The following is a 20,756-nucleotide window of genomic DNA, read 5'->3' on the forward strand; positions in this document are numbered from 1 at the left end:
TGTGTGACCCGCCCTGGCACCGCTTTGCCCAAGGCTCTGGGAGTTAAGGAAGGAAGGCCCCGCCACCGACTCCGGCCCCGCCTGGAGCAAAGCGGTGCCAAGGCGGGTCCTCGCTCCTCCTGGCGTCGGTCAGGATGCTGTGGCTCGTGGCGCTCGGCTCCGGCCAGAGCGAGGAGACCCGGCTGGCGTCGCTGGAGAGCGGGGCCCTCCTCCTCCTCCTCCTCCTCCTCTGGCCAGACCCGGCTTCCGCGGGGCGCCCCAGCCCCCGTGTTGTCGGGAGCCCAGCTGCAAGGCCTCGGGGCGGAAGAGGCAGCCTCTCCGGAGCCCCGGCCACAACTTCGGGGAAGCAGGCGCTCTCCTGGCAGCCTCCCGGGCCGCCCGCCCGCCCGCCCTGCCGCCCGCCTTCTTGGGACGGAACTGGCCTTAGCCAGGGCCCCTCCCCAGCCCTCCTGGCAAAGCTCCTGCTGCACTTGGACGCTGCCTTAGAGAAAGGCCCCTCAGGAAGGAGACTGCTCCCAGGGAGGAGGCTGGACGGGGCTGCAAGGCCTCTCTAGGCACCGGCTCTGGAAGAAGGAAGACGGGGACCCTGCTTCATCAACCCTCCGGCCTTCTCTCCAGAGGCCGAAGCAGAGCTACTCAGCCCCCGGCAGATGGGCAAGGACTGCCGGTCTCCCGCATCCCAGAGAACCGCCACCCTTTGGTCCTCCTTGCTAAGCGCCGGCAAGTGGCTCTGGCCTGCTGGCAGCCCAGCGGAGGAGACATCCCCCAGAGCCCCTCTCCTCTGGAGCCAGAAAGAAAGAGGGATGCCTGCGCAGGGCCATTGCTATGCAGCTCTTGGAGAGAGCCATGCTTGATCCCTCGGAGGAAAGGCCCTGGCAGTCATGGGCCTCTGCTCAGCAGAAAGGAACCCGGCTGAGGTCTTTCAATCCAGGGAAGGGTCCTTGACTCCTGGCTTGTGTTGAGGGTCTTGGCTGCAACTGATGCAGGGCCCACCCTTATTACTATGATATGACCATGCTTTATTTGTAGAGCGCTAGAGATTTGCACAGCGCTGTACATAGATACAACAAAACAGATACAAGTCAAGCTGCCCATGGTTCGGTTTAACTAGTCTCTTGCCATCCGAGATCCGGCTTTGAAGAGGCAGCCTTGGGATCCCACTGGAGGAGCTCTCAAAGGCCTGCGCCTGGAGGCTACTCCTTGCCATGCGCCCTGTATTTCAGATGGAAGCAGCAGGGCAGGAAGCCATCCTGCTGGCATCTGCCTGCTTTCCCTTTGTGTTCCAGGCACAAAGACGGCCGAGATGCTGCCCAGACGCCCCACACGCCGGAGCATGTCTTCTTTCCTAGCTCTCACTGGGGTTTGGGTCAGCCTGCAGCATAGCTTTTATCAGTAACGTAGAATGGGCCCCGGCTATTCCTTGCCTAAGAAAACCCTATAACATTGATAGGGCTCACAGATGGCTTGAAGGTACAGAATAAACACACAATTTACCAGTTTGGTCTTAAACTATCCCTGCCCTACATTTTCAAAAAGTTGGAAGTAGTCAACGCTTCATGTGGAAATGCACATCTAAGACGCAATACAACCCTGGAATAGGAGCGTCCCTTGTGTCCCTCTTGGGGCCTGGTTCTGAACCATCCATACAAAGCCCTTTTAGGAGAAGATGGCCTCTGTGTCCATCCCTAGACTAACCTTTCATGGTCCTCCAGTGCCACGCAGAGACCCTTTTAGGCAGTTGGCATGCCTTTGACTTGTATTTCTCTGAATGTCCTATTAGCATGGGTGCAAAACGCTGGAGCTTTCCAATAGAAAAACAAAGCGCTTTTAAATAGATACCAAGCGTGAAATCTTTGCGTCAAGTATCCGGATGCTTAGAAAAGGGTCATTATGTGATGCTAGGCTGCCAGGGAAGAAAGGTGGGTTTAAATCATCCAGGAGTGGCGAGAATAAAGAGGTTCTGTATTTCATAGGATATGCTTGTTCCTGTTTCTGAGAGAAAGCAACATGCCTTGCAGATTGAGCGAAGATGCTTTTGGGGCACAACTCTTGAATTGCTCAGTCCCAGAAAGCGCCTCGGCTCAGCGCTTGCACACTGGAGGATCTAATCCAAAATTATGCAAAGCTCCCAAAGCAGGTGGCAAGTTGGCTGTAAAAGTTGTTGTCTGCGATTACCCTGCTTAAACCTTACCAACGCATGGAGAAATCTCATTGCTATTTATAACACAGGCATTGTAAGAAGAATTTGATTTGGTCTCTGTTTCCACTCTTGACGCCATTGCTTCCTGCAGAAGGGGAAATGCCTCCTTTTCCATTCTAGCACATTACTAATGGCTGTGGGTTTCAATTCAGAGGCATGCTGACTGTTGGACTGGAAGCATCTCAGTTGTGCGGCATTGTTCGTGATGAACAACGGGTACCTGTTTCCATGGCGATGGCATCTCGCTCGCTGGATGAGCAACCCACCTGTTTTTAAAAACACAGCCCCAACAGGCAGCCCTTATATTACTTGGAAACAAGCAAACTGGGCATCTTGCACTGATTTTCCCCAACACAAACCCAACCATTCAACTGCTGCTGCCTCCCTTTGTATTAGTTGCATTGCAATACAACACAGACAAAATAGTAAGACCCTAAAAATGCTCAGTTCCACTCTTTTAGATCCTCACCGTTACAAGGGCCGCGTACAGAAGGCATTCTAACTTTGTGCTCCAAATCCCCACTTGTTGCTTGCTTTGTCTTCACAAAATTCAGCTACATTGAATTTTGTGAGGACAAGGCAACAACATTTGAGGATTTGCTGAATTCACTGAGTTATTTGTGTAGGAAAATTGCTTGCCTCAGGCAGCTTTACATGAGACACAGTGCTCCACAAAGGAAGGCGCATTCTTGAACATGAGGCCAAAACATGTTATGCCTCCCTTTGATTCATCTATTTGAAACACTTTATGATTGAGTTGCTGCTCAAATATGGGTTTGGGGGCATCTGTCTATCCCCCAGGTTCAGTTTCCTTGTCTAACAAAGCAGAACACTTACACAAGAGTCCCAATGCCAACTAGGCATTCGAAGCACATTTTTGTGCCTTCTGATGGGCATCATAAACCTCCAAGGTCATTCTTCGTAACCCCCGTCATTATTCCTCCAACTAGTTGTTTGAATTAGTACAGAAAGAGAGAGAGAGACTAAAACCATATTAAGTTTTTATTAGAACCTATTAAATGTTGTCTTTCAACAGCAGCATCTTAATGAAATCACACCTACTTTGGGGTACACCTGTATTTTGGTCAATTCACAAAGTACAACACTGAAGACCAATGGCAATGGCAAGGAAAACTACTACTTCTCATGAGGCTCAGCCTTGGATCTCTGTGTGTGAAGCTGTAAATAAAACTTTAAGAAGAACAGTCTTGGCTGGAGAAATTGCCCTCAAAAGGTTCCCCAAATACAAACCTCCGTTTCCATTGCCAGAAATCCAGGCCGCCTTTTTCTAAGGGAGCGCTTCGGCAAACCCATCTCTCCTCTCTTTAATTCAATGCGTACGATCCATTAAATCTCCATAAAAGGGTTTGGATTTCTTGGTGAACATTAACCTGAGTACAGAAATAGTGAAGTACAATCAACCCTGTCATGTAGGACCTGTACAGTTTATTCACAGTAGTAGCCCTTGTTGATAACTAGCTAGGGTTAATCGCTTGTCACTGCCGGAGCATAGAGGGGCACAACCGTTTCTGTGCGCTGCGGAAAGTGCGCAGCCAAACCAAACCGGCCCTAAAGAAATCTTACATTTAAACACACATACACACACAAAAACAGAAGGACAGAGAACATTCCCAATGTTCTGAACAATTCATACTGCAGCAGCGAAGTTGAAATGAAACAGAGTGTCATCTGAGTCCCAAATGCATTGGGTTCACACAGCAATTAATGTAGAGTTTGCCAGAATTGTCCATGAGCTCTTTTCCCAATAGATCCACCTCTTACTGCATATTATCAGAAGTACTGCTGTAGTAAATACAATGTTCATAGCTCTTATGTGCTGGACATACTGGTTGTTGTGTTTGTAGATTTGGACACTGGTCAACTTCCTAAAACGTGAGACAACTGTCTTGCCGAACTATGCATAGCTTCTACCACTTTCCTAGGATTAACAATATTGCCTCACATAAGGTTAATGTGCAGCCTTTCACCGTCGCATGGAGCGTTCCCACTTTTAATGAAAGTTCCTTCATAAAACATTAAGACGTATTTCTGGCCAACTTTTTCCGACATGAAATGTTACCTGTAAAATACACGTCACAATGGCAGGATGTGTTTGCGTGGATTAAATACTGCATCGTATCAAAGTTTGTCCCATCTGTACATTTTTTCCCTCCTTCCTCAATGGTGTAATTAAAGTATGTTAGATACAAACTGTACAAGTTTCTCCATTTTACAAAGTGGCTTCAATTCAGAAATATGTTGACCCTAAGTTATTCCGCAATGTTACTTCTTAGTCCAAAGGTTACGGGGAAGGAACAGTCTTGCAGCCTGATCCAATATAGAGTTAGTTGTGCCTAGCTCTACAACGGTTCAGGCTCTTGAATCATTGTGTAGGAAAACCAGCCACCTCTACACTACTTTGCAAACGGTCAGAACCAACTATATACATGCCCACCGCCTTTTCCCTTCCGCTTCCACTGCTGGATGTTCAAGAGCTGGATTTCCTGCTGTCCGCTGTGCCTTGTTTCAGTCCTTTACAGTAAATACTGGAAAATTGCTTTCGTTTGTTGTTTCTTCTCCTGTTCCAGGATTCCGCAGAGAAAGGTAATTTAGGATTTAAAGTACATCGTTGAAGCGCGGTTTTCCATAGTCCATTCCATCCATCTGAAGCTCTCTCTCCTCATCATCTGAAAACAAAGTACGCCAAAACTGAATTCTCATAACCCAACACTCTTGCTTCAAAGGACCGAATTTCAGTAAGCTTCTTTCTCAGAACTACTGCATGTAATATTATGTAATAATAGTCTCCTTCCCATCTGTAAAAGGCTAAACGGAATACAACTTCAGAGCACTCCAGCCTCAAATGCACAAGAACGTGTGAACCACCTGCAGTTCTTCTGCCATCCTTTGCCTTATGGAAATTTAGCTATACTGGCTTTACACACACCAGTGTAAAAAGTATGACCAGTTGCACATACTCTCCCCTAGAGAAGGAACGTGGCACATAATCCTTCAGCGAAGGAACACTCTTTGTAGGGTGAACAGGCACCAAATGAACTCGGGGAACACCGCATAGATATGAATACCCAGTGTTTTGAAGGGTAGCACTTTTGTCTAAAGGTCAATACAGGCTACCACTTCAGACTCTTAACATATGGCCCGGGCTGGAAGTCACTAGCTTCTAGCTTCTAAGGAACTTGGCAATATTTCAGATGATTAGGACACCAGAGTCAAGGAAAGGCCTTTGCAAAGTAATGAAATGTTACTCTGAGACAAGACAAATATGTGCCTCCTAGAAGTATTTCTTGAAAAGGTGTACCTATACATGAGAGCTGGGAAGAGAACCCACAAGGCCCATTGACTTGCTCCATGAGGGATTAATTTAATATAGGACACATCTTTCACTTCTGATGTGGTTTAGAAGGGAGCCCTGGAGAAGACAGCGTGGTGTAGTGGTATGAACCTTCAACTAGGACGCTAGAAGAACCTGACTGGCCACAAAAACCCACTGGGTAACCTTGGGCAAGTCACATTCTCTCAGCCTTAGGGGAAGGCAAAGGCAAACCCCCTCTGAACATATTCTGCCAAGAAAGCCCCATCAGAGGTTTGCCTTATGGTCACCATAAGTCAGCCACTTTGTTCCAGATGTTGCAAGATACGGTTCAGTGTCTGGAAACAATGGCACACCACAAACAGCAGACAAGCAATGGAGGGTGACGCACTGACATACATGCAAAGTGGAAGATGGCAGCAGGTGCATGTACAAAGTCGGTGTTGGAAGTGACAATGCTGCAAAAGGAAGTCTGTATGTTAGCAAAGCGCAGAAATAAAGTTTCTAGGTGTTAGGAAGCACCATGCGCTCAGGCATCTGTGCAAACAAGAGAGCTGCAGTCCTATTACTAATCAGTCTGCAATGGTTATGAAATATATCCAGCCTTCTGTCTAGGCCAAACTACCAGAACCACGTGTGTTCCCAAACAAAAACACACACCCACTTCCACTCCACACTATTGCAACACCCAGGAAAGCCACTGTATTAATCCTCAGCAGCAGGAAAAGAGAAAGCACTGCAGCACCCTTGAGACACGCTGCCTTTCGTCACAGCCTGCACCATCGTGTTACATGCAAGAACTGACCACCGCTATCCCCTTGGCCTCCTTTGTGAAGGAGAGAAGACCCCTGGAAAGCCAGACCTTTTTGAAGACGGATCATTTCAAGCCACGCTGCTACTAAAAGAAGGTACGCTGAGACTCAGCCACTCATTCCCAGTAGAGCTAAGTAGTGAAATGCTACACAGGCGCTCAATGTGGTGATGAAATGAGAGAACCGTGTGTATGGGATGGAGACAAGGCCCAAGCTCACCTTGGACGTCTTCTTCACCACCATCACCATCCTCTTCCTCATTGTAGGCCAGCTCAGCCTGCTTGTCTGCCTCATACTCACCCACGTTCCCATCATCCCCATTATAATCCGCCAGTTTAGAGCCATGCTGCGGATCAACAGGGGACTCATTCTCATCAAAGAACCGGCCTGTGAAGTAGGCAAAGGACGGAGAGTCAGAAGCAAGGAGCAAAGGGGAAGGCCATGGGGAAAAGAGGAGGGCAGGAAGAAGCGTACACTAAGAGAAGCCTTTGGTTTCAAAGCATCCTTGCAAATTTAAGGATTGTACAGAATGAGAATATGTGCTTCATCCAAGGCTTTGTGTCAGCCATCTTCTGTAAAAGAAATCTTCAAAAAGCTATAGTTCGCAGCCTGCAACCAACCCTCCCCTTAAGAGAAGTCGCCCAAGAAAGGTCAGATTAAAGCCATTTTCAACAAATGCCACTGTATATCCATGAAGACTGCTTTTCCAAGTTTGGACTTTCCTCATCTACAAAGATCCAAAATTCTTGCCTTAAAGGAAGCAACTGTCCTCCTGAGAGTGGATGAACATCAGTCTAGAAACTGCTTTCTAAAGCACATTTTTAACTTCTACTGAGCACTTTTGTTACATGAAGCAAAATTTCAAGAGTTTGAAAAATTGGTTCTGCAGAGCAGAATCACGGGTCGATCTGAAGAAACAGATACATCACATGCTGTACCCACATGAGCAAAGAGGATCCAGCATCATGACAGTAAAGCAGATGGAAGAATCGGTCTGAGTGAGATCATAATCCAGTGCCATGTGCCATTGCTCAACTGGGGGAGTTTGTTACAAGGAGGAGGAGGAAGACAATGACGATTTACAAAGCCTTTGCTATGTTTTTCCAAAGAACAGTCTTTATGAGCTGTACACTTAAACCAAGCAACCAAGACTGGAGTCTTCCCTCACACACACTCTCACCTAAGTTTAGGAAATACGACTGCACTACATATTTGGCAGTGAGTTGCAAGCATAGTAGGCCACTTTGCTATGAAAAAGAAGCAGTAATACTAATATTTTAAAGAGCTCTTCTTTGGTGTAGACGTCAACAGAGTCCAAATCCTCGCTTGGGTACAGAAACCCACCAGGCGACCTTGACAAGTCCCACTCTCTCAGCCTTAAGGCAAAGGGAAACCCTCTCTGAACAAATCTTGCCAAGGAAATCCTGCGATGATGGCCTTAGGATCTCCATAACAACTTGAAGGCATACAAAACAAGGAGGAGCTTCTAATATATCCTCTCACTGGACTGGCAACCCATCATTCCAGATAATTTGTTCCAAGCCTTTTCTATGGAACTCTAGAAACCCTTTAGCCAATCAGCATCCCTCTCACATTCCAGAAAGATTCTTATTACTTGGGTCTGTCTGAAGAGATGAAGAACAAAAGATCTTCTCTTATGCTCTTAGCAGTCTTTCAGATAGATACCATTTGGAAGAGACCCACGGTTGACCTGGAGGCCATGAAGCCTTGAGTTGCTCATGACAGGACAGTGTCAGCATGGATGTTAAAGACCTCCACTACTACTACTACTACTACCTGCAGAGACTCCAAAACTGACCCTGAACCAGGCTAGCTCAGAAAGGAAGACTGTTGAGTGGCCAGGTGGGCAGTACACCAACAAAACCCTTATTCTGTCCCAGCTACCTATCTTGAGGTATACACACTCAAACCCTGCAGATGGAGATAGGGCACATGATTTGTGGGACGGAATCATGATAGACCACTGCAACTCCAAATCCTTGCACATCTCCCACCCAAGATCTCACCTGTTCCTGCACCGAAAAACTTGATGCGCAGAGCTCAGATTACCCCCCGACTCCCCACCAGTTTCATCCAGCCAGGTCCACCTAGAATCAAACCCTGAATGGCACTTGTTTTTCCATTCCCCAACATGGCACTCAAAAGCAGCATTTTCAGCCCAGGGGGGCCTTCGCCAAGGCTTCTTTTGGGTCTAAAAGAGCCCAGGAATCTGGACATAGCAACATTGCCCCTTGGGCCCCATAAATGATAGAAGGGGAGTAATTTTTTTAAGGAAATAACATGTGAATGGGATGCAGCTTCTGGAGTCCAGTCCCCAGAGCCTCTTCTATGCCTGGGGCTCTTGTCCCTTCTACCTAGGCTTGACATCTGCTTTCAGATGCAGCGCTGTAAGGTATGGCTAGTATTTTTGCCAATGGCTACCACAACGGACTGGGAGGAAAGGGAGGACGCTAATGTTTAACAGCAAGCCAGTCCAATCAGCTTAACTATGACAGGAAGGTATCTGTGGAAGTTCAAACAGGATGCCACACGTCATGCAAAGGAAAAATCTCTCCCCATCTTCTGGTCTCAGTGCAACCCGTTTTTATCCCCAACTGGTAGAGCAAAGCAAAGTCAATGGCTCTGATGAAACCACAAATGAATGTTTCTACCTTCCAAAATCTGAGCCATTAGACTCAACACTCGTCAAGAACAGCAAAAAGCCAACAGGGAATACACACAAGCAAAAAAGGCCAGCAACTAAACTGATGCGAATCTACATGTAGACACTACTAAACTCACTTTGCTCATGCCCTGTAGCCCCTGCTGTTCAACTTTCGTGTTGAATAAAATTAAAGAGAACCTCAAATGAGAAAATGAGAGCTCAGAAAAATATATGTTTGAACTAGCCTTCCACGCATGCCTCAAACGCCTTTTAATTTCCCTTAATCCGAAGGCTTACTCTGTCAGCCCAGTTGGATTCACACAGTACTCACTGGTGCATCCTCCTGAACAGATTCTTAAGCAAAGTGCTACCTTTAGACAGTGGTAGTTTTTAAACATACATTTTCCTAATTATTTGGGTTTTCCAGCACTGTGTTCTTATGCTCTTTGAAAGCCATCCTGAGCATGCTAAAAGCTGACAAGAATGCTAATAAAGATTTGCTTCAAAGAACATGAAGTCTATCAAACTCACTTCTGCTACCGGACCTAAAAGCTACAGAAAAACATCCCCACTCCATAAAGGCCAAATTTTACCCCATCGAAAAGATAAAGCACACTGTGTTGCTCCCCAGTTCTCTGAAACACCCAGAGGCCCCAATTTGTACCCCTCATGTCTAGGACCCTTTCAAGAGGCCTAGAAAATAACTCCCAGCGAGGTCTCCCTATGCACACTTTTCAGGTTTAGTGCAGGTATAAGCTGGTGATTTCAGGCAGCTTCACGCTGACATCACCTTCTCACAAACACACCTGCAATTAGAATGAGTTACTGATGCCTTGATGATAACTCACTTTGCTTCATTCTCTGGAAGTCATTGACTCTATCCTTTGAGGCCTGTTTTGCCATTTCTTTCTCAGCTTTCTGGTTTTCCAGGACATGAACAGGAATTAAGTTATGGAGAGAGTTTGGTGGTATCTGCCTTTGCATGACATCTGCATTTCCATCATGGTTGTCAACACCTGTAGCACACAGAAACAAGTAGCCAGAAAACTCACAACCTTCTTTTTTTTTTTTTTTTGGGGGGGGGGGGGGGTCGGCCTATCTGGCCATGTTCTAGAAGAGTTTCTTCTTGACATTTCGCCAGCATCTGTGGCTTTGGCATCTTCAGCCACAGTCACATCATCTGCAGATGCCAGATGCCACAGATGCTGCTTGCGAAACGTCAGGAAGAAACTCTTCTAGAAAATGGCCACAGAGCCCCAAAAACCCACAAAAAGCCATGGATGCCGGCCATGAAAGCCTTTGACTTCACAAACTCTCAACTGTTTGCACTATTCAGGCTGAAGGAGGAGAAGCCATGTATGGTGGCTTCTGACAGGCAGCCTGCCCAGCAATTCATGCCAGGTTGGACATCTCTGTGTTTTAGGGCTTTCACCTGTGTTACTATTTCTCAACTCATGGTAAAAGGATCAGGGTAGAAATTATCAATGTAGTAAAGGAAGAAAGTGGAAGCTGTAACAGCTGTTATTTTAGTCCTGCCTCTTCAACAACAAAAAAACCCTACAGAAATGGTGAAGGTATTTGAAAGCATGAGGTTATCTTCTCCTCAAGTTTATCAATCATCTCTGGTTACTCAAACTCTTCATTCAATTCTTGAGTTTGACACATAGAACAAGAATAAAGAAAGGGAACAAACTGGATTAACTTCAGCCATTCCACAAGTCAAATCTTTCTCACAGTGATGGCTTCCCAACAGTGATAAAGTTAATGGCTCAGACATCAATAGAGAAATGCAGAGTCCTTCACCTGAGCTACATTTAAAGGGCTTTCCCCCTAATATGTGAGATGTAAGCAAGACTATGGGTATCTTAAGCAATGCAGATTAACACTGGAATAATAGTGCAGATGCAAAAACAGCAGCCAGATTAGGGCGACATCTTACCTTCAACCAGATTTGGAGCATGAGGGTTTTCCGTAGGCAGATTTCCATTGGGCCGATGTTTCACTTTCTCAAAATCAACAAGTGGCTTCTTCAAGGCTGAACAAAACAAATCTATGTTGTAACCAATACTAATCAAACATACCGTAAAGCAATTATATTTAGCACTCGGAAGTAATAGTTCTGCTGAAGGCCCATTTCTTGAAACAGAGCTAAAAACGGTAACTATTCAGCACTTGGTGGTAGCACTCTCTAGGTTTTCCCCATAAGCTGATTCAGTCAGTTTATACTTCAAAGCCAAAAAGAAATCCAAAAGTCCAGGTGTGGCATATATCTTTCCTTTTATCCAGTCATATTCACTGCTCCTTTTCACGGAAGTTGTCTTGTAAACAAAGCCATGGGTTGTTTGCCAACAAGTGAGAGGGGCAACGCATCGCAGGAGCACATCTCCCAAGACATAGGGAACTCATAACCTCCCCACATCCTCACCGCTGGCTAGACTAATGAAGGTTGATGGGAACTGGAGCCTGACAAAATCTGAAGGAGCCCACAAGCTTCCCCAGCCCCCAGATTACCACAGTTCTGGAAAACCAGCAAGGAGAAATAATAAAACAGATGGTTTGTTGCTAACCAGTGAGTGTATCTTCGGCTTTACTAGGGTCGTTCTCTTCTACTCCAGGCATTCCTGCGTCATCTCCTGGTTTAACTTTCTCTGTTAAAAGAACATGACATTTCTCCTTACTGCACCATACATTAAGTTCTCAGTTACTTCAGAATTGTATCTTGCCACAGCTGTGTTAGACAGACCTTTGCCATCCGAGATGTTGTTGACTGAAGGCGCTTCGTTCTTAATGACATCCCTTTCGCCCACTTCTTGAGTCGTCTTCAGTACTGTCAGATTATCGCTCAGACCTCCGTCAGCATCTCTACTGGACTGGCTCCTGTGTGAAGTCTGCTGTGAAAACATGATGAATTTTAGAAAGGAACCAGCTCATTTGCCACCCATATTTTAAGGAGAAGGGGGGTTACAAATGGAAATGATACGTAATAGGTCTCTCAAGGGACCACCCCTGTTTTTGCCTCATCTGGAATTTTAGATGATGGTGTACCTTTCGATCTTGTGTAACTTGGTCCTCTAGTTTTTTCATATCCTCTTCATGCTGCATTCGCAATTCCTTGATTTGTTGCCCACACTGAAAACTGGTAAAAGAAAGACAGATTAGAGTATTTAAATCTTGACCAATGCTGACAGGTTTTCTAGAGAGTACAAATGTGCCCAGAAGAGGATAACCAAGATGGAGGGGGGGGGGGTTAGGGAGCTAGGCATGCTTAGTTCACAAAAGACAAGATGGAAAGGTGGCATGATAACTATCTTTAAATATCTAAAAAGGTGTCAAGTAGAAGATGGAACAAGCTTGGACCAGAACCTTAGGCAGAACTTCCTGCACATGTTCCACATAAGACAAAACGATGTGTCACCCTGCTTTGAGCGGCCTGGCTGTTCTGTGGACAACTTAGCCATTTGTCATATGAATTTTGGTTTTTCCAAGAACTCCTGATATGATTTCTTGAATGGTAAACACAAGCAGAGCACCATCCTGTTCCATCAGTTACTGAAAAACCTGGCAGCATTCATTCACAATGCATTACTCCACTCACCTTTCATACTCCAACCGCTTAAGAAGTTGTGTATTGTTCTTCTTATATTCATGAAGCTGGTCCTCCTGACGTATGAATTCTTGTCGCAACTCTGCCAGTTGCTCTAAACCAAAGCATAAAAGAGTGGTTAAGAAAAGGGCTCTTTCGGAGCAAACTCTTTCAGTCCTCAGCAAAATGAGGGAAGGAAATGGAGCTGAAGCCAGAGGACAAGAATTCCTTCATGGACACCCAGATATATATCTGCCTTCCTGGGAGGCATGAGAAGATTATCCTTTCCTCTGGATGCCTCCTTATACAAACTGGGGAATTGACTATTTTCACACTACAGAAGATGATTTTGCCTCTGAGATATTGTATGGCCACCTCATTCTTTAGTAAAGCATTTCGAAGACCATTTGTTGGTTGACAAAAAAATATTTTGCAAGGACTGTGTCCTTCCAGTGAGGAGCTCAGACTAATATACACCAGGGCAGGCAACTCACAGTGGCACTCCTTTAACACTCATGATATAAAAGACCACAACATCCACTGTACGCTTTTTAATATATCACAGCAACTCCAAACAGAAGCTACCAATGGTGGGCATATCATCATGGCTGTAACGCCCAACTCCCCTGTTTAAAAATCTCAGAACAAAAAACATTGTTTTAGATGTCCCTTTTTTCTCTCCAGCCCACAGGATATCTACATTTTACCACTGCATATTACTTAATTCATGTGACCCATCGGAATTTCTTACCCTTTAAGCGATGTATGTCTGCCATTTGGTACGATATGTTGTTCTGAAGCTTGACCTGAAAAAGAGAAATGTGTTTCCAGTTCAGGTTTTATACAAAGACATGTTGCTGCAACGTAGCATTAAAAGTCTGTGCTTCTCCAGCCCTCTTTCAGCATCCCATGGAGCAAGGCACCGGGAAAGGAGGAAAAGCTGGGCAGGCATTAAAAAAAACATTGAAAATAGGAGCTTCTTTTTTCAGAGGCTTGTACTGACGGCCAGACGGTTGACTGACAACCTTCAGTTACCTTAGAACAGTGTTTCCCAAGCTTTGGCCCCGCAGATGTTTTGGTCTGTAACTCAAAGGTCCTAGCCATTTGGACCTGAAGTCCAAAACATCTGGAGGATCCAAGTTGGGGAAACACTGCTTTAGTGGGAGCAGCATTCATCCATTCAAATGTCACGAAAGAAGGCAAACCACTGTGATCTTTGTACCAAAGATACAACCTGTGAAGTCGAAGGCTTTCATGGCCAGCATCCATAGCTTTTTATGGGATTTTTGGGCTATGCGGCCATGCTCTAAAAGAGTTTATTCGAAACGTCAGGAATAAACTCTTCTGGAACATGGCTGCATAGTCCGAAAGACCCACAAAAAACTAAAGATACATGTGTTTGGAAGTGGGGCTGGTTGTCCAAAGCCATGCCCCAGGTGGGACAGAGGGCAGGTGGGCAAGCGGTCACTCACCTTCCCCTCCTCGCACTTCCTGATCTGTCCATCCTTGGCCTGGAGCTGGCTGCTGAGGTGGCTCTGGTCGGCCTCCTTCTGCTCCAGGTACTTCTTGTGGGACTCCACCTGGAGCAGGAGCTCCGAGTTCCTCTTCTCCAGGCGCCCGCGGGCAACGTCGCTGCGCTTGGCCTGGACCTGCAGCTCGGCCACCTCCTCCTGCAGCACGGTCTGGCGGGTGGAGGTGCTCCAGTAGTTGAAGGCCAAGATGGCCACCACCAGAAGCAAGGCCACGAAGAGGAAGGAAGGCAGACGGCCGCCCCTCCGGTTCGCCCCAAAGCCCACCATTGGGGAGGCCAGGGGAAGGGGCGCCACGGATTCTCACTGCGCCTGGAAGGAAGGAAGGAAGGAGAGGTCAGCCAGGAAGAGGAAGGAGAAGCCTGCTCAAGGCGCATTGGCTGCCTAAGTGCAAAATAACAACTGAGGCTGGCACTCCTGCCTGAGAAGCCAATGGAAGGAAGGCGGGTGGGCGTCTTTTGCAAGCTGACCCCTAAAATGCAAAAGCGCAGTTTGGTCTTTTTGGTTGGGATACCCTTCTTCAAGTCAACCCTGAGGCAAACCCATCATGAGGTTTTGCTAAGGTGATTAAGAATAGATAGGTAGCATGACTCATTACAAGCTGAAGGTGGAATGGTGTGTATAAGATGTTTTTAAATGCACTTGTCCCTCCATGTTGGCTAGGGCTTGAGGCACAAGACCCCACTGTGAACCCAAAGGCCATGGTTTTACTGGAGAGGATGACCCTCTAGGAATCCCTAGGTCCTCCAGAGCTACTCTGTGGCCAAGGTCCGACAGACACCAGAGAACTGCGCTGGAGGAGCTCCAAAGGCCTAGTAGTGTCCTCCCTAGGAATAATCTCTAGGCCTTTCAGTGCAGCTTTCAGTTAAAGTTGACCATAGAGTTGCGCTGGAGGAGGACCCAGATATTCCTAGAGAGAACATCTTCATCAAATCCGTGAATAATCAAAGCCACAGACATGGAGGGAGGAGCGTATCCTTTTAAGTCGTTTATCTTATGATTATTGTTATTATCAACAATACAAATGTTATTTAGAAGGGGGTCAGAGGGGGGGAGGGGCTGGGAGGGGGCACTCGGGGCGTCCTCCGCTCCAGCCCTCCGTCCAGAGGACTCCCAAAGCCGCCCTGCGTCCACAAAGCGTTTGGGGGGCTATTCTGAGTGGATGTCGTCCTCCTTCGCCGCCGCCGCCACCCCCCCAAACGCAGTCGTTGTGTTGCGCTCTTTCCCCAGGACTGGGGCCCAGAGCAAAGCTCCGGTGGGTCTTTCTTGGGGCCACAGCACTCCTCCTCCTCCTCCTCCTCCTCCTCCTCCTTATTGGCATCCCTCTTTTCTGGGCGTCTGAAGAAAAAGACAGGTTCAGTCCAAAGGGAACCAAATGGGTATTAATAGAATAAAGCCCATATAATATCTATCTATATCTCTATAACTGTATGCGATTGGGGTCCGGCCCTATGGGCTGCTGCCACCTCCATGATGCCTCCCCGGTGGATGATGGGAGTTGTAGTCCGAGGGCTCGCCCCGCAGGCCTTAGCCAAGCCTTCTTCCTCTTGATCTGGATGCCTTTGGGGCTGGAAGCGCCGCGCTCCCCTGGCGCTGGGGACGATGGGAGCTGTAGTCCACGGAGGAGGCGGAGGCGGGACGGGAGGCCGGAGGGACCCACCTGGAGAGCAGCGGGCTCTTCGCGAGGCGGCCTCCCTCCCGACCGCCTTGCTGCCCGCTCTGCGCCACTTCCGCGTTCGCGTCTCCGTCCCTTCCTTCCCCGCGGCCCCAACTCTCGCGAGAACACGCTCCTTCTCGCGCAAGGTCTCGCGAGACTTTGGGAGCCGGCGCCGCGTTCGGGCGGGAAAGCGCTGTCGCCTCCTCAGGTCGAGCGCGCAAGGGATTCTGGGGAAGGCCGCTGCTGTCCCTGGTCCTGAAGGAAAGGGCCTTGGAAAGGGCCCCGGGCGGCTTCCCTCACCCTTCAGACAGAGGAACGATAATGACACCATGCCCTTTGGCGCCGCTTAGGGAGACCTTGGGATTTGTAGTTCCACAGCAGTTGAAACGGTGCCAAACTGCGTTATTTCGACGGTGTACAATGCGAATAAGTAGCTCCGTCCCACGGAACCCTGGGATTTGTAGTTTTGCTGTGACTACAACTCCTTTTGCTAAGTCAGGCCCAAAACACACTGCAGGAATAACCCAGTTTGGAGCCACTTTAATTCCTTTGGCTCAGGGCTGGGGAATTATGGGAACTGTAGTTTATTGTGGCCCCCAACAGAGCTCTCTCTGACAGAGAAGGCCTAATGCCTCACAAAACTACACTTCCCAGCATTCCCTAGCATTTTCTGGCTCAAGGCTATGGCATTCTGGGAGTTGGAGTTTGTTGTGGGCCCAGAGCGGAGCAGAGCATACTCCAGCTCCCAGAATGCCATAGCCTTGAGCCAGAAAAGAGCCAACAGGGAAGAGGTGAAGGGCCACATTCTAGCTCTTCTGGAGTCTTGGCCCATTCTGCTTTGTTTACCTGCTGCCAAGTGTTTGTTGCTGTTTTGTGCTTTGGAACTAAGGCCTGGCTCCCTTTCCTCCCAGGAGGAGGCCTCCCTTGCATTTGGCTCCCTTTCCTGCCAAAGGCCCCCCTCCTCCTTCTCTCTTCCCATTGCCCAAAATCTCACAAACACTGTTAGCAGGGACTGAAATCTACTCAGACAATTGCACTTACTTATTCCCCCGGTGAAGGGAAGCTTCCTGGACCGGCCTCTCAACTCCAGAACCATAGAAACCGTTCTAGGATCAAACCTCACATCCGCCAAAGGCCCTTCCCTTGAACCACTTTCAATGGCCGGCAGCCATAGGGGTTTCTGGTGGGGTTTTCCGGCTCTAGAAGAGCTTTGCCAGCAGCATCTGTGGCCGGAGCAGAGAGTGCTTCTAGAGGAGGCATTGTGCCGCTAAAGGTACAACCTTCACCTTTTTAATGGCCAGGTAATATAACTGATAACTCCCCATGTTTTCCTACCACATCTTACCTGTTTTCCTTCTCTCCGTCCGCTCTCCTCCCAAGAAAATAAAGGCAAAGAGCTGCGCACTGTCTTCTGACAGCTGAGCTGAATGGGAGCGTGCCAGAGGCTATGGGACTCGGTAGTCATGTATTGCTATTGTTCTGCTTTATTTAGATCTACATGTACTGGAGACCATTGGTTTTGCTGGCCAGGGATGCTGGGATTTGCAAAGATCCAATATCTTTATGGGAAAGAGAGAGATGTGCCCTCCTCCCGAAGGTACTCCATGAGGGATTCTAGAAAGCCACAGCAGAGAGCAAATACCTGTTCTTTCCTTTCCAGGTGGCGAGATTATTTCGACTGAGCTTTCCTTTCCGGAGGGCAGGCTTCGGCCGAACGTCTGAGAAAGCATCAAGAGAACGGTAAGAACAGTTCAGCCATGACCAGAGCCAGTGGGTTGGCTTCCTTCTAAAGGAAAAGGCTTGGGCACGGTCATTTACTTGTGACGGTCCAGCTCTGGATTTCCCACACTGAATGGGGTCTTGGACCAATTGCCCTGCAAGACCCCCATGACTCCTATCACCCTTTGGCTCTAAAGCAAACTGTGGTCCAAAACACACTGCAGAAATGACCCAGTTTGAGGCCACTGTAATGCCAGGGAATCCTGGGAACGATAGTTTTATGAGGCATTTAGCCTTCTCTGTGAGTGAGCGCTGGTGCCACAATAAACTACAGTTCCCAGGATTCCCTGGCACTGAGCCCAGGCAGTTAAAGCAGTCTCAAAATGGATTATTTCTGCAGTGTCTTTTGGATCTGAATTAGTTTTAAGACCGTAGTGTAATAGATCCTAGTGCTTTCTTGTTTGCCCATTGAGGGAAGGTTCCTTGTTCTTGGAAGTATGGAGGCCCCATCTTCCTTTGTGACACACTCTCTATGAACAACTTGTTTCTTGCCAGATTGTATGGAAATATTTGCCCATTCTCACTGCAGGAGACGAAAACGCCATTCTGGTAATATTTCCACTGACTCAAATGGCCTCTCCCCAAACAATTGGATAGCCGTGTTTGTGGCCTGTGCTCTTTTTTTACTGAAGGGTTGTCAGTCTGATAAAACAATGCTGCAGAAGAGCATGGCTATACGTTTTGGCCATCGTGCCGCCATGCGTGAGCGCCAGAGAAGCATCCTTCCCAAGCGGCCCTTCCGAATCAGACACTGGAAGAATTGGGCAGGGCTCAGAGCAAGAAACGCCGCGAGGCGTTTAGATGAAGCCCAAATGAGACCCAGGCCTTGTCAAAGGCTGTGATCTTCCCTCCATGATGCGTCCGGAGGAGGGAGAGGCCTTCCCTCACTGCTAGGGACAGCCTCCGGCCATGGCTTGAATCTGCCTCTCAAGCAAAGACATGTTTACAAGGGCTTCCGCAAGGCCTAGCTCAGCACTCTGGGGAGTTTGCTCTGTTATGATGGTCTCTAGAATCTCTCTGAATACGGAGGATTCACATCGCCTTCCAGAGGCCTCCGCATCTGGCCAGTCCTGATCATCCAAGATGTCTGTTTTTAGCCAGACTATCACAAGGCTAGAACTCCACTTTGCAGTTGCAAGAGTAGTGACAGTCCATTGTAGTTGACTGTGGCTGGATGGCCCTGGCAGACTGGGGTTGGGCTGGAGGGCCCTTGGGACTAGCCTGGAAGAAGGAAGAGCCCTCCCCCCTCCAATCCATCTGCCTTGGTCCAGGCCTCCCAGGGAGAGAAGAACCACTGGACCTCATCCCCTTTCCCTCCACCAATCCCTTCTCCTTTTGTGTCCTGTCTTTTAGATTGTAAGCCTGAGGGCAGGGAACTGTCTGGTTAAAAATAATATTGTAAGCCGCCCTGAGAGCCATTAGGGCTGAAGAATACCTCAATCAATCAATCAATCAATCAACTCTGTGACTCTAGACTAATTCTATAAGAGATATCGGGAGTGGATGCCCCCCCCGGGGGGGGGGAGGACAGAGAGCCATGGGTTCAAAGGCTGTTTGGCGGTGGACTAGGGGCCGCCTGGGCCGAGGCTGGGGGTCTGAGGGGGGGGTCTCTGGGGGTGCTCCCTCCTGCCCCAGGGACTGCAGGGCCCTTGGCCTTTCTAAAGTCCCCCTGGCCCCAGGGCCTGTCTCCCTCCCGCCAGTCTCCTAGGTTTCTTGCTCTGGGTGTCCAGTCAGTCTCTGGCTTGGAGGGTCTTTGCCGGAGTTGCTAGAATCAGGTCTCGGGCTCCTCTGAAGCCAGCTGGCTAATAGACTGCCCAGCGCCCCTTCCTTTCTGGTCTCCCGGGATTGTCTGCTGAAATCCCTGCACTACTCCTCCCAGGGAAGGAGGGAGGGCTCCCTTCGGCCTGGACTGCCCCCTCCTCAGCCCCCCAACCAGGGCCCAGGGAGGGGAGACCCTTCTTCTCCTCCTCCTCCTCCTCCTCCTCCTCCTCCTCCTCCTTCTCTCCGGGCCCCCTCCCATGAAAGAGCCCCCTCTCCCTCGGCCTGTGGGCCTTGAAGGGAGCCAGGGCCAGGGAGGGAGGGGCTCATCTCCCAGCAGCAGGACCCCTGCTTCGCTGCTCGGGCTCCGATGCTGCTGCTGCTGCTGCTGCTGCAGAGGGGCCGGACTGCGCCATCCCTGCCGCCGCCTCCTGGCCTGCCTGCTGGGCTGCAGTCTCGGGGCTGCACCGGAGGGTCCCTCCCCTCTCGGCCCCCCCTTTGGACCGGCCCCGATTGGGCCTACCCCTCCCCCACCCACCGGAGCGGGCCATTGGTTTGCTCGGGAGCCCGTCAGAGGCGGCGCAGGGCCCGGATTGGAGGAAGAGGAGGAGGAGGAAGCCTGGGGGGGTCCTTGCTGCTTGCCTGGCTCCCGCCCACCCCCTGCCCTTCCTCCCTCCCTCCCTCCCTCCTCCTCCTCCTCCTGGCTGCCGGTCTTTGTGTGACAAAGGAGGCGGCGGAGGAGGAGGCACCATGTGAAGGAAGGGCCGCCGAGCCCCCACCGCCCTTCCTTCCTCTTCCTCTTCCTCTTCCTCTTCCTCTTCCTCCTCTCCTTCCCTCCAGGAGGAAGATGCTGAGCCGGCTGATGAGCGGCAGCAGCAGGAGCCTGGAGCGCGACTACTGCTGCACCGTCCGCCTCCTGGACGACAGCGAGTACAACTGCACCATCCAGGTGGGTCCCAGGAGCAGGAGGGCAGGCAGGCAGGCAGGGCTAGCCAGGGCTCCGAGAGGGAGCCGGCCGAGAAGCTGGCGCCCCTTGGGGCCAGAAAGAAGAAGAGGCTCCCGGCTTTGGAGAAGGGCCATGGCAGAGGGAGCCGGGAAGGGCCTCCCAGCAGAGAGATGCCCAGGGCCCCCGCCGAGGCAAGAGCTGGCACCTCCGCCGCAAGGAAGCCAGTGCCTCCGAGGAAGCAGAGCCTCAAAGGGTCTCTCTCTCTCTCTCTCTCTCTCTCGAGGCTGCTTTTCTTCTGGCTCTCGCTTAGATGCTTCCAGACTGGTTTGGAAAGACCGTCTCTTTGAGCCAGAGAGTTGCCTCCATGGCTTTCCATGATGACTGGGGTCTGTCCCTGGCTTTCCACTCTTTCTTTCAGTCGGCCTCAAAGGGCTGCAAGGTCTCTCTGCTCAGGGAGGCAAGGTCAGAGACAGTGGCTGGAAAGGCAGCCCTTTCT

General features: G+C 49.3%; 2 protein-coding genes across 9 annotated transcripts in view; one reads left to right on the forward strand and one right to left on the reverse strand.

Annotated features, from left to right (window-relative positions):
• Positions 1-3,189: 3,189 nt before the first annotated feature.
• GOLM2 (golgi membrane protein 2) lies at positions 3,190-15,876 on the reverse strand. Of its 7 annotated transcripts, none has more exons than XM_089539374.1 (11): positions 15,781-15,876; positions 14,064-14,432; positions 13,343-13,397; positions 12,604-12,706; positions 12,054-12,144; positions 11,752-11,896; positions 11,576-11,656; positions 10,948-11,043; positions 9,857-10,024; positions 6,563-6,730; positions 3,190-4,887 (listed from the first exon to the last, which is right to left on the reverse strand). In XM_089539374.1, exons 2-11 carry the CDS (start codon positions 14,388-14,390, stop codon positions 4,817-4,819), a joined length of 1,305 nt encoding a protein of 434 aa, XP_089395500.1. In that variant the 5' UTR covers positions 14,391-14,432; positions 15,781-15,876; the 3' UTR covers positions 3,190-4,816. The 7 variants fall into 7 exon arrangements, with proteins under 7 accessions (XP_089395500.1, XP_089395497.1, XP_089395498.1 ...); XM_089539371.1 differs by having other exon boundaries at positions 11,752-11,899; XM_089539372.1 differs by having other exon boundaries at positions 11,752-11,899; positions 15,587-15,860.
• A 4,124-nt stretch (positions 15,877-20,000) lies between these two features.
• FRMD5 (FERM domain containing 5) overlaps positions 20,001-20,756 on the forward strand; it is a 74,147-nt gene continuing 73,391 nt past the window's right edge. For both annotated transcript variants that reach the window (XM_089539380.1, XM_089539382.1), the window contains exon 1: positions 20,001-20,263. In XM_089539380.1, coding sequence (XP_089395506.1) covers positions 20,162-20,263 — 102 coding nt within the window. In that variant the 5' untranslated portion in view covers positions 20,001-20,161. The remainder of the gene's footprint in view (positions 20,264-20,756) is intronic.

This window comes from Sceloporus occidentalis, unplaced genomic scaffold (assembly GCF_023333645.1).
Source record: "Sceloporus occidentalis isolate IW3139 unplaced genomic scaffold, rSceOcc1.0.p SCAF_9, whole genome shotgun sequence".
In the NCBI taxonomy this organism is placed as follows: Eukaryota; Metazoa; Chordata; class Lepidosauria; order Squamata; family Phrynosomatidae; genus Sceloporus; species Sceloporus occidentalis.